General features: G+C 47.9%; 1 protein-coding gene across 3 annotated transcripts in view; it reads right to left on the reverse strand.

The window, feature by feature from the left end:
- SLC16A2 (solute carrier family 16 member 2) overlaps positions 1–8,613 on the reverse strand; it is a 133,016-nt gene extending 124,403 nt beyond the window's left edge. For all 3 annotated transcript variants that reach the window (XM_077145845.1, XM_077145844.1, XM_077145843.1), the window contains exon 1: positions 7,976–8,613. In XM_077145845.1, coding sequence (XP_077001960.1) covers positions 7,976–8,408 — 433 coding nt within the window. In that variant the 5' untranslated portion in view covers positions 8,409–8,613. The remainder of the gene's footprint in view (positions 1–7,975) is intronic.
- Between the last annotated feature and the right edge of the window lie 4,777 nt (positions 8,614–13,390).

Genomic DNA, 13,390 nt, shown 5'->3' on the forward strand with positions numbered 1-13,390 from the left:
AAAACAGTTCTGGACTCCAACTTTCTGGGTCCAAATCCTGGCTTTGCCATTATTTGTTGTATGAGCTTGTGTAAGTTCTTTTAACTTTGGTGCCTCAGTCTCGTTATCTGAACAATGTGGGGAATAATGGTACATTATACATATGAAGCATTTAGTAGAATGTCTGGCACAGAGTAAATTGTTAAATAAATATTAGCAATTATTACTGTTGTTGTTGTTATTATTATTATCATTATCATTATTATGGTGCTTGGCAGAAGTAAGGAGCTAAATGTTAAAGAATTCACACTGTGGAATGCTGTGGGGTAGCTAACATTGAGCTGTGTGCTTTGCATCTTTTTCCCAGTAGCAAGGAGGGCTTATAGGTGGTCATCTCCAATCTTCTATCCAGTTCTCCTTGAGATTAGTGGCAATGCCATGTAAGGGACATGGACCAAGAGCAGAGGACAAGTTCATTTCTTTACGAAAAAGTCAGTGACCTGAACAAGTAACTGAATTTTTGACATCAGCCTTGTAGTCACCACGCTCTAAGCAACATTTGCTAATTGACCCGGACAGACTTCACAACCCCAGCTTTACAGACGTACACACACGTGTATACACATGGGTGCATGCTCACACCCTTCCAACCAGGGTAAGAACGTGGGCAGGAAGATCCACAGGATGAGGGTGGCAAAGAGGCTGTGTAGGGGTGTAGGGACTGCTTGTTAGGCAACATTTTCCTTCCTTTTCTCCCTTTAACCACATAGAAACAGGGACGCAATTAACCTGGGAGCTTCATGTCTCCCCTCCCCTCCCTAAGCACTTTTGAGTCTAGTTAGAACTGAGTATCTGTCCTCTCCTTTCTCTAGTTCCTCTATAACAAAGTTTGCAATATTTGTGACAAGAAAAGGTATGGTAGCACCTCAACAAAAGAATAAAGACTTTTGTTCTAACCAGAATCCCCAAAGCTAATGAAAACCATTCTGAAGTCTCTGAGAGCTGTTGGCCCAGGAGATTGAGAACAGTGGTCATGAGGATTTGAGGAGAAAGGGGTATAACAAACCAGGACATCTGTCATAGGCCATTGAGTGAGATCCCACCACAATACTATCTCCTGGGCTGGGGTACTAGGGCTGTGAAAAGAACAGGTGTGTAAATGACTAAAAGGGCTTCATAGCAGCTATCTTACTATAAGAATCTAGAGGTGATGGATTCTACCATCTTGGATTCTCCATAGATAGTCAACCTTCACCCAGAAAGTGGAGATAAAGAGTAGGGAAAAGGGGGAAAGGGAAGGAATTATGTATCTGTGAGAGACCTAGGGACGACCTAAGGCCAAGGTTGGAGTTGGACTTGTACAATATCCTAAATCCCAATGGTTCTTCTAACTGAGCAAGGGAGAGAGAGAAGAAACAGATGCTGAGAGGAAAAGGAGTGGCACATCTGGCAACGATGATAAAGAATACACCATGAAAACGGGAGGAGTTGAAAAAATATGTGGTTGGTATAGCCAAGCCCAACCTTTCCTTTTCCCCCAACCCAGAAACTAGATCAGAGTAAAGGATACAGAAGCCCATGATGGCCAGGGTGAAGAGGCACACGCTTTCTCAAGCTACCCAGCTAGGCCATGTTCCCAGCCGCAGATAGGTCAAAGTGATTTCACATTACCAATCAGAGCACCCACTTTCATTAAAGTTCCCTAGGCTTAGTCCTTTGTCACCTCAGGAACAGGAGGGGTGGGGTGGCCTATACACCTCTGCCCACTGGTAATCTTTGAGTATTAAGGGGAACATAGGACTAGGGGAGGATGGAAGCAGAAAGAAACATGCAATAAATGTTTTCCAGCCCCACTGTTGGGAGCTTGCAAAGGGATCCAGGCCAAGTGGTACAATCCTGGCTGGCCAGATTCTCTCATCTTCACCTAGCAAGTTTCCCAGTCTGGGTCCTTTGTACTAGTCCCCCATAATCCCTACAGAAGCCTCTGCTACATTAAACCTGATTCCCACAGATGGGAAAAGACTTCTTTCAGATGGACTATTCATAATTCCTGGCCTGGAATGTATGGTGTGTGCGTGCGTGTGTGTGTGTGTGCATGTGTGTGTGTTAATAACAAAGCCTTTTCTCTAGGGTTTACTCATTCAATTCCAAGTGGTACAGGTCCTTTCAGTACAAGAAATTCCACTCCATTTCACATACAATCTGAAAAGAGAAAATGATTCTTTTCAAAACGCAACAAAACAAAAAAAGATGCCGGAGGGGAAAGCACTCCACACTCCCGGGAAACTAGTCTGCTCACAAAATTGAGATGGGATGACATAATTTTACACATTTCTGCAAAGAAACCCAGTCCAGTTGCCTGTTTAGTCTTCATGGACTGGAGGCTATATTCCCAATGACAAGGAACTATAAACCCAAGGGAAAGTAGAGAGCTCTGTGCCTTCTACTCCAGTAGCCATGCTTCCAGCTAATCCCTGAGTGAGACTGAAGTTGACCAGAAATAGTAGATACCCAATAGGACCTCTTCCAGGATTACAGGCAGCAGCAACACCCCCATCCTCACCACAGTGGGATCCAGGCAGCAGCGCCAAGCCAGTTATAACGATCCCTTGTCTGAAGCTCCCTGAAGGGAATCTCTTTATCATATATAGGAATCTTGGTTTACTCTTTTGGCCTGATGTAACAGCAAACTAGGGTAGCACTGGCCATACATTTCTGAGAAATGAGAGTGAGCTGTGGGGAAGGAAGTTCTAAGAGAGGGGTCCAAACAGAGGACTAAGGGAATGCTTGTAATGTAATGCTTTTTATGAATTGGCTCAAATGCTGGGGAATAGCATCATACGGACCCACCCTGCCAGCTTGCAGCAGGCCAACTCGAGGAAGTTTTCTTGGAAGTTCAGCTCTATAATGGGCAGGGCATTCTGGGTGAAGTAGCTGCACACTAGAATCACCCTTGTATACTGGATAAGAAGGAGAGAGTCTTTCCAACGACACTCACACACATGGGCAGCCCCAGTCTTTAAATACAAATGAAATGGGGATATGGTGTTTATATGGTTTTTTCTTGCTTTCCCAGTCCCCTCCCATCCCATCCTCACCTTCATTCAGACAGCTTACCACATTTCCATTTGCATGCATAAGTCAAAATTTATGCCAGATGGATAGTAAAAGAATAGGATATCACATAATTCAAGAAGGAGAGAATGGCAGAGCCGAAAAGTTGATCTGGTCAAACCCTCTCATTTTACAGATAGATAAACTAAGGTATAGAGAGGTGAGGTGCCAGCTCAAAGTCACACAGAAGTTAGGGGCATAAATTGTCTAACTCTTTTTTTTTTTTAACTTTTTAATTGTATAGTATAACATATATACAAAGCAAAGAAATAAAAAAGCAATAGTTTTCAAAGCACCCTTCATCAAGTAGTTACAGGACAGACCCCAGAGTTTGTCATGGGCTACCATATGATCCTCTCAGGTTTTTCCTTCTAGCAGCTTCAGAATTTAGGAGGTTAGAGGGCCTAATATTTTTTCATCACAATCGAATTTTTCCTTCTTTTTTTGTGAAAAATAGCGTATATATAAAAAAAGCTATGAATTTCAAAGCACAGCACCACAATTAGTTGTAGAACATATTTCAGAGATTGATATGGGTTGCAATTCTACAATTTTAGGTTTTTACTTCTAGCTGCTCTAAGATACTGGAGAGTAAAAGAGATACCAATTTAATGATTCAGCATTCATATTCACTTGTTAAATTCTATCTTCAGTGTAAAACTCCACCATCATCTTTGATCTTTCCATCCCTCCTTTGATCTTTCCATCCCTCCTTTGATCTTTCCATTCCTCTGTCTAACTCTTAGTTCTTACCTGGTATTACTGAGGTCACCATTCTTTTGGTGTTCAGATTTGACTTTAGGTCTTTCATTTTCAGAATTACAATGAGCATTTGGGGCCACTGTACAGAAAGCCAGGGATCTAATTTCAACCACTTAATTCAGCTCAAACAAACACCCCTCTGCTTGGCTTCCAAATGCCCCAACCTCTCATCCTTATCTCTACTAGTGAGTAAAGGTCCAAGTTCAGGACCCAGTTTGGTTGGAAAGAAGGCAAGGAGTGGCCTGAAAGATGCCTGGCCAATGGCCCTTTGGTCTGACACTCCATAGCAGGCTTTAAGCCAAACTGATCTAGCTCCTCTGGGCAGTAGACAAAAGCCTTCAGCCACAGGCAAGAGAATGGTAGATTTTCCCTAAAGACACCTGACTTTCAAGTTACCAATTAGTGATGAGCCCAGTGAGCCACTGAACCAAGAAGTAAAAACTTTTTAAATGGGGATGGGGGGTGGGAAGACAACCTACTCTGGCTCTGGCTCTATCTATCCTTGGGACTCTGGACTTCACCCAGAGATAGAAGGTAGCATTCTTCCCCATGCCTAGAAAATTCTGTCTCCATTACAGTGGTCCATCAATCTGAACCATCTTGTACCTGGTCATAAGCCTTCCAGACCATTTCCCCTCTCCCTGGGTGGTAGAGTCTTAGCCCCAACCTGGGAGCCTACAAGTGCCATGCTTATAAACTTCCCAATAAAAGATGTTTCCCATCATATTTTATGGCTCAGTTCTAGACTGGCAGTTGACATGGATCTTGAAGGGTGATGGGTTTACTCTGGACCCTTTTCAAAAAGACCTTAGCTTGGAGCCAAAATTAGCAACTCTGGCTTGTTCTGCCTTGTCCTTTGAACCTTTAACCCTACACTCACCCCAGATCCAACTCACCCCAGATCCAACTTAGGGTTCCAATAGCAAGCTGGGGCCTGCAACCAATGCCACCTTGTTTCTCTGTCCCCCAAAAGGCACCCCTATCCTCCCAAGAATCCGTTCTGGCGTACGATTTCCATAAAATCTCCTGGTTGGCCCTGTATGCTGCTTGACCAGGCTTGGAGATTCCTAAGTTTCCCACAAGCTCTGGATAAAAGTACTGACTAATTTCTCTCCTGATCTTTTCTCTCTCTTCCCTATACCAGACCCTGGCCACTTGCTTCCATCTCAGGAATATTTTGCCTACCAGATTCCCAGGCTTAGGACCCAGGGAAAGTGGGCATCCCTCCCCAAACAGCTGAAGGAATGGGACAAGGTATACTGCTGGTATTTGGCACTGTACATAGTACAGAATCCACAAGCCTTTCATGTGGCGTACTATAGTATGGCCTGAATTCTCTTTCTTCTGTGCTCTGTGGCTGTTTTGCCATGCCCAGAGGCCTCTCTGATGTGCACTTAGCACCCAAACATCAAAACTACCTTTCTCAGGGGCTTCCTCACAACAGTACCAATAACCTGGAGAACCTTTAATCCTTCAAGCCAATAGTTACAGTTTTAGGGCTGTGAAGATATTAGGCCTAGCCAAAGAGAATTTGGGTTGCAGTGCCTCCAGACACTAAATTAATAGATTTTTAAAGATGGAAGGCAATTCAGACATTAATAGAAATGGACAATGTACCACATTAATAGAAATGCATAACACATTTATCTCCTTGATTGCGAGAGTGTATGTCCGGTGGTCCCCAGAAGGGCTATTGGGCAAATATTAGCTGACAAAGATGATGGAGGCTTCTATCAGCTTCTGTCCCTTTGGGACACCAGGGCTGTGGCATAGGTGATTGAGAAATTTTAAGTAAATGCCAAAAGTATGTATAAGCAGAGACCCTTTTGGAATCTCACCTTAATGGTTGCTTGGGAAAACTGAAGGTTCCAAGAGAGGTACTGCTGAGGATGCGCTTTTCTAGGAGCTAGAGAATGGGGTGGGACACTCTTGACTTTTCAGAAAAAAAAGTTGAGGTGTTCCTGAGAGTTTCTATGATAAAAAATAACTTTAGTGAATTCAAAATACACCACAGCAAGGACCCAAGCCAAAGTATTCTGAGACCCTGAGGACATACCAAATTCCTTTCTGTCTCTTCTTGACCTACACTAACCATAATTTAAACCAGTACGCCTGCTTCTCAATGAACCTAATCTGTGTCAGAGTACATGCCAACCACACCTCTGCGTGGCCCACTACCCCACCCAGCCCCAGCTGCACTGTGAGGTCTTAACCGGAAAGTCCCCACCAGCCCTCCCCCTGAGTCCCCTATGATCACCTACTTTGAAGTCCGTTCCCCAGCAGTGAACCTCTTCCTGGTAAAATAGTGGTTTCTCAAAGTTTAATTACATATTCCCAAGGCCCAGTTCTTGGTCTGTTCACACCACACAAATGCAAGGACCAAGCTTTATCCCAGGCCTCACTGCTTCCCATTAAGTTTCACCCAAACTTTGCCACAGACCCTGAAGGGGAACAGCCTGCCTTCACCCTCAGGGCAATATGTAGCAGGTGCCCTCTGAAGTAAACCAGGCAATAGTCAGAGGCCTTATCATAGCTGCCTTCCTAACAATCCCTCAACTGCATCAAAACAGGGAAAGGGTAGTTCCAGGGGTGAGTGCAGCAGTGACCTCACTGTCCAGGTACTACCCAACATAGATGCCAACATAGCCTGGGTAGTCCTGAGACTCTGCCCTTGTCAGCCACTGACAAACACTCAAGTTTTCTTCAAGTGAGGTCTGCAGTTTGTGGTTGCATACATGGGTCACAAGGTCAGAAGCAGTAAGAGCCCAAGGCCCCTTCTTCAAGGGCAGCAGAGGGAAGCTGTAAATTTAAAAACCAGTCTTTGGTTGAAAGTGGTAGGAGGAACTCTCCAGGACCCAGGAAATCCACAGTTGGATGTCCCAAAACTCAGGTTTTTATAGTCACTTAATAATCCACAGTTCTCCTCTGGTGGCAGCAGAAGTAGTATTGGGGTGGGGGTGGGGGGTAAGGGAGGAACCAGTCTGTCCTACGCATTATTTGGAAAAGCCCTATATCCTGCACTATAAGAATTTGAAGTTCAGCTGTCTTGAGGAGCTACAAGAGGATGCCAGACCTGCAGAAGAGGGCATCCCATGCCCCTGGCTCGGCTTTCATCAGAAACACTGGGGGGCTTTGCTGACAGCTTGCTGGAGCACTGAAGGGGATGATTTTTCTGACTTCTCCAAGCCCAAAGGCGAGGAGCACGCACGCCTGGGATCCTGCCTCTTGCGGTCCGGAGGGCAAGGGCTATCCCCCATCCCTGGCCTCCAAGTCAGTCCCAAGAGAAAGCCCTCTGGCTTAAGGCCTAATGCAGCACCCCGCAGTTAGCGGAGAGGTGCGGAGCGCCTTGGAGAGCATGGCTGACTTTGGGGCGGCGCTGACTGAGCCGGAGGGTCCAGCTTTCGGGTCGCCTCACGCTCCTCGGGCAAGAGACGTAGGAGACCGCCGCCCTGATTGAGTCGGGGCTCCGCGCAGAGGTCACGGAGATCCTCTCGCTCTCCCTAGAAGGCAGACAGCGGAGCACGGCAGGGCGGTAACTACCGCCGGCAAAGACGCGGCAACAACCCCACTCATACACCCTCCGTCCCTTCCTCTCTTTTCTGCAGACACACACGCCTGCCATGTGTTTGACTCTTCGTTCAGAGTGAAAGTGTCTTTGATAGAAAACACGTACGCTTTTCCACAGGAACCCGGGCTGCTGCAGAGATCCGCGATACCTTGTTTCTCTATGAGCTCCGCCCCGCCTCCCAACTCGCTTCTCTTCAGGACGTCTCACTCTCCCTCTTCTCCCCCCCCCCAAAAAAAACCCGCAACTATTTTCCCAGGCACATAAGGCAGAGCACTTAGCTCCAACGGTGTGTCTGGATTTGTCCTAGGGTTAAAAAGTTCATTTCTTGCGTGTACCCCCTCTCCCCGACCCGGGCGTCTTGTGCCCAGTCTCCACAGCCAGAGCTGCTTAGCCCTGCAACAGGCTCCCTAGCAGGGCCGTGGGCAAGGAGCAAGGGAAGGGGTTGGAGCCGCGCGTTGGAGGGGAACCTCGGACCAGGAAGGATAGGGAATGACTGGCGGGAGCCGACACCCGTGCCCAGAATGTCAGGTTGGGGCGCGCGGGGCTACTCGCCTGCTTGGAACTCCACTTGGCGGTTTTTCTCTCTTTCCTCCTGCAGTAGCATAGAGTAGAGGATCCCAAATGAGTTCTGGATGCCGAAGATGGAGCCGTTGCACCAGGTGGCAGCGAAGACCACCAGCCAGCCGAAGCCACCCTCGGGGGGTTGGAAGCCACGCGCGGTGCCTCGGGTCTCCACAGTGAGCGTGGATTCGGGTTCGTGTGCAGATTCTGGCTCAAACTCCACCTCCGGCAGGGGCGCAGGGTCCTGTAGGGGCTGGGGCTCCGGCTGGGGCTCCCTCTGGGATTCGAGCAGGGGCGCAGGCTCGTGTTCCGGCTCAGGCTCGGGCTCGGTGCTACCCACCGGCTCCTGCTGTTCTTGGTCTGCCTCCTGGCAGGGCCCATTAGCTTCCTCGCTCTCCGGGTTTTGCAGCGCCAGCAGCGCCATCGCGGCCGGGTGACTGTGGCTGCTTCGGCCGACAGAGCCGCTAGGTGGCTGGTGCTTGTTTCTGCTGTTACGACCGCTGCTGCTGTGCCGTTGCTCAGAGCGCTGTGGCTGCTGTGGCTGCCTCCTCCTCCCAGCTCCGCTCCTCAGCTGGCTAGCCGGTCCCCACGACAGACAGTCCCTTGAGCCCCCTCCTCCTCCTCCTCCTCTTCCTCCTCTTCCTCCTCCTCCGTCCAACCCCCTCCTCCTCTCCGCATGTCATCTCTCTCTCCACCCCCACCTCCTCCCCCAGCCCCCACCCCTTCCTCCCTCAACAGGCAGCCCCTCCTAATCCTCCTCCTCTTACTCACCTACCTACTCTGGCCGCCGCTGCCTCCCCCAGCTCCCTTTTCAAACTACTGAATCCTGCCCTCTTTGTTCAGATGCCCAGTAGAGAAAGTTAAAATGGGGGAAAAAAAGCACAAACTATCCTGTTCTCCTGCCCTCTTTCCCCGGAGTCTCCAGGACGATCATTGACCAATCCCGAGTTTCAAGGGGAGATCTTTTCTGTCCTTTGCTTCCACTCCCTCCTTTCTCACAAGCAGCCTGCAACTAGGGTGATCCCGGGACCCCCCAGGACGAGAGCTGGCCTGCGAGGGACCCCACCCTGCCCTCAAGTCCTTCCTATGCCCCCTCCCCCCGCCACCCAGGCTAGAGGGCGCCAGCCTTGAGAGGACAGCCTGGGCCTCGGACAAAGGGTGCGTACAGTTTTCTTGAGCCCCCGGACTCCGTCCCCCACCGTCCAGCGCACCCCCCGGAGTCTTCCCCCACCCCCGCCCTTCCAGACAAATCCCTAGCGGTGCTGGGAGGGGAGGAGGCGGCTCCACAGCGAGCCCCGCCCCTCCGGGCAGTCAATCAGGGCTTTGTTTGCTTCAACCTGGAGCCCCGAGGAGCCGCGGAACGCCGGTTTTTGGCTCCGCCAGGGCTCGGTCGCGACCCAGGGCTAGGCCAGGGAGAGGGGGAGGTGCACGGGACCGGGGCGGGGCGGGGCGGGGGCCAGAACCAGAGCTCACCGCAGGCTCCTCCCCACTGCCAGTGCCGGACTGAGGAGCCAAGAGTCCAGGTCGGGTCAGGCCTTCAGTTTGGGAAAGGGCCTCCTTGCCCCCCTACTTTCCAGCTGGGCTGGTCCTTCGGGCTTGGCCACGGCTTTTCCAGCGCTCGGGACTGCGCTGAGCCGCAAGAGGAGGGGTGTGTCTCCCCAGCACCCACCGCCCGGGTCTGTCCAGGATTGGGGAACCTCGAGCATCCAGACATGGAAATCTCTCTCAATGTCCCAAACTCAGACCCCAGCCCCGCGAGGGTAAGGGAGAGTTTCCTTCCCGGGGAGCGCGCGGGCCCTAGCTGGTGGGGGTGAGATTTGAGGGTAGGAAATCTGTCCTGGCCGGCTTCCAACCCGGGTGCACGGCGGTGCCCAGCTTCAGCCTTCGGGGCCGGCGGGGCGTTCCCGGGAAATTGCCTCCCCTAAGAGCGCTTGCGTCTAATACACTAATCATGAGACCTCGTTGTGGTTACCAAGCACTCGGTTCCCCAAGAGCAGCCAGCAGGCGAGCCCCGAGCCCTTTCCCTCCAGCATCTCATTAACCCTCCAATTAGATGAAAAGACTGCGTGGCCAGTGGAAGAGGGACCAGCCCTCACGTTTGGCCCAGGGCTGCCTGGTTGCTCCGGATGCCAACGAACACCCACTCATAAAGCACCTGCGGGGAGGGTTCAGCTGGTCGGGAGGATAGAGGAGTTTTGAGGAACTTGTGGTGCCATGAGAGGAATCAATCAAATTCACAAATCACAGGGGTCATGCCAGGCAGCAGAGTAGACATTGTCCAACGAAGTGGAGCACTTCCCTTATTATTTGCTTTTTGTAGGCTTGAAAACTGAGGTTCAAGGAGGTCAAGGCATCTATTTACCTAAGGTCATAGCCAAAGTCAGGGACAGGATGGAATTCAAAGGTCTCTCCATCAGGCAAAGCTTGTGGTCTCTGCACTTTATCTACCACAGGAGTCTACCACTTTATGCTCCGGGGAGAGAAGAGCAGAGAAGGCAAAGCAGGATCCCTTTGAGCTATCATAGTAGGCTTCTAGAGGAGATGGTGACCAAGGTGGGCCTTGAAAACTATGTAAAATTTTAATAAGCTGGGTCACAAGAGTTCCTGCCTCAGGGCATGCCCTTAGCTCAAAGCACAAAGATTTGTGGTAGGATGAGGGAAATGAAAGCTAATCAGGCCAAAGGGTGAATATGTATGCTGCCCGTCCCAGGAAACATTTGAATTTTAATAAGAATCCACAATGCTTCAGCCACAGAAGTTACTAATTGTGGATATTATGGACCCTGGGGTTTAAGATTTGCTTTTTAGTCAGAGGTATCACAGACTCTGAAAGGATTATTTCAATTCCAGAACCAGAAATGGAGCCTAGAGTCCTGCTCCCCATCTCAGATCCCTACCATCTAAATTCTGTTTTCCTAATTATTTAAATGGGTTTTAGACCACTGGAGTAGGAGTGAAGGTGCGTGATGACACTCTCTGAGAATTTCCTGAGAGCCTAACACCATGCTAGGCCCTTTATATACATTATCTCATGTAATCTTCATAGCAACTTTATAGGGTTGGGATGATTTGGCTGCACTTTATAAATAAGGAAATAGAAGATTCAAGAGGTTAAGTCAGTTGTTTCTGTCTGCAAAGGCAATAAAAAGTAGAATTGGGAGTTTTGCTCATTTGTGTGAGCTTCAAAGGTGTGCCCCACCTAGGGGACAGGATTATGTAACTGCCATCCCGTTATTCTAGCCACACAAAAATCCCTCTTTCAGCTGCTCACTGGTGCCTATTTCTGAGAAGTTCATATTCAACCTATCTAGCACCACTTGCTGTCCTTTTCTCTCCACCCCTTTCTCCCATCTATACAGGGCTCTAACTAGAATGGATTACCCACCACTCCATGACTAATGGGCACCTGCTGGTTTCTTAGTCCTGACAACTCATTCTCCTATCACTCCAGTTGAGATTCCATATCTTTCCTGAATCTCTAGCAGGGACAAGACAGAGTGGGTTCAATAAAGCAGATATCATGGTTAGTCTTGAAATCGGGAGGTATGCCTCTTGTCTTTATTATATCATTCAGTCATTAAATTTTATTCATTTCAAAAATAGTTTTTGAGGCAGCCATTGTGCTAGGCAGTGGGGACAATGATTTTTGTCCTTGTGAGATTTATATTCTAGTTGAAAAAATAATTGGTTTAACTATCATTTATTGGACTTAACTCTTTTAGACTGAATGAATACATAGAAAATTTTTATATTGAGGAGACAGGAAGGGATGGATATAGGTAAAAGGGTAAGGATGATAGTGAGGTGGTAGAAGTAGGGCTGGGGCCTTAAGATGAATGCAGTTTTCTCCAGAAATTTTCTCTAAATCAGTCTCGGTCATCAAACACCATTGACAACAACAAATCTTTAGAGAGTACCTATTATGTGTAGAGTACTCCCACTCATTCAGTTTGGCTGATGCCCACGATTGAGTTATGGCCTCTTTAGATTGTTTTACTTGTCTGATTGCAGACCTTGAGAAAATGCCAGTGGAGGTTACTTCTTCATACTACAATAGGAGAATATCCTTAACAAAAATGAACTTGCTTTCTGTCCTTATCAGAAATGAGCCCACAATAGAATCATTTCAGATGCTTATACCCTGGATTAGGAATGGAGCAGAGCACTGTTACGCTACCTGGCTGCCCATCAGAATCCCCTAAAGAGCTTTGTAAAGTACTGACTCCCAGGTGTTATTTCACATATGCTGAATCAAAATATCTGAGGGTGGGAGCCAGAAATACATATTTTCAACAAGGCCCTTAGTAATATTCATAAGCTGCCAAGTTTGGAAACCATTAAACCCAAGCAACAATTCCCCAAATTTGAATCTCAAAGGCTAGTAAAATTTCTCCCCAAAGTTTTGTGACTGTATTTGCTTTCTAGCTGCTAAAACAAATACCATGCAATGGATTGGCTTAACAGCAGGAAAGTATTGGCACATGGTTTCAGAGTCTGGAAGGCTTGCTTCCTCCCAGGGTTAATCTTCTGGTTGGCCAGCAATCTCTGGGATTCCTTGGCACATGATGGCATCTTTTCCTTTTTCATCTGGGTGCAGTTGACTTCCAATTTCCAGCTGCTACCCATAGCTTCTCTTTCTTTATCCAATTTCCTTTGCTTATAAGGACTTCAGCCATACTGGATTAAGGCCCACTTGCATTCAGTTTGGGCACACCTTAACTAATAACATATTCATAAGTCCAAAACACAAATGGGTTCATACCCACAGGACCAGGGGTTGGGACCTGAGCATTACTTATGTGGGGGAATATGATTCAATCCTCAACAGGGACGAACATAAGGCGGTCATTATCAACATTGCCATGTGAGGACATGTATTCTCACTAATATATCAGTAAAGAAATGGTGTTTTAACACCAAAAATATAGAAAGGTCATAGACTTTTTCCGAAGAATAGTCTTTTTCAAGAAAGGTCAGTTGGCAACAATTTTTCTCATGTGTTAGAGATTGATGAACATGTCACTGACTGTTATAGGTCTGTAGGCTAGCACTTGGGATTCACTAGACCAGATGACCTCTGGAAGTTCTTCTATCCATGAAGTCCTCTATTTTAGGCCAAAAGTTCTTCCTTGCTTTGGGCCTCTCCTATTCTCCAATAGAATTTTCTGGCTAGCATGGAGCTCAACCAGTCATTTATGTCATCCCCTACCCGGTACCTAAATCATCCAACTACTTGAGAATAGATGACATATTGAAAGCTTTCTCAAAAAGTGAGTAATCTTTCTCTCCTTCACTCAGTTACTTTTCTTTATTCATCTCTGTGAGGGTAATTTAGAAGTCATGTTGACACAGCATCAACTTGGATCCAAAATCCAAGTGGAATTGATTGTAAAATGGAGGCAGGTT

Source organism: Tamandua tetradactyla, chromosome X, assembly GCF_023851605.1.
Source record: "Tamandua tetradactyla isolate mTamTet1 chromosome X, mTamTet1.pri, whole genome shotgun sequence".
Taxonomy (NCBI): domain Eukaryota; kingdom Metazoa; phylum Chordata; class Mammalia; order Pilosa; family Myrmecophagidae; genus Tamandua; species Tamandua tetradactyla.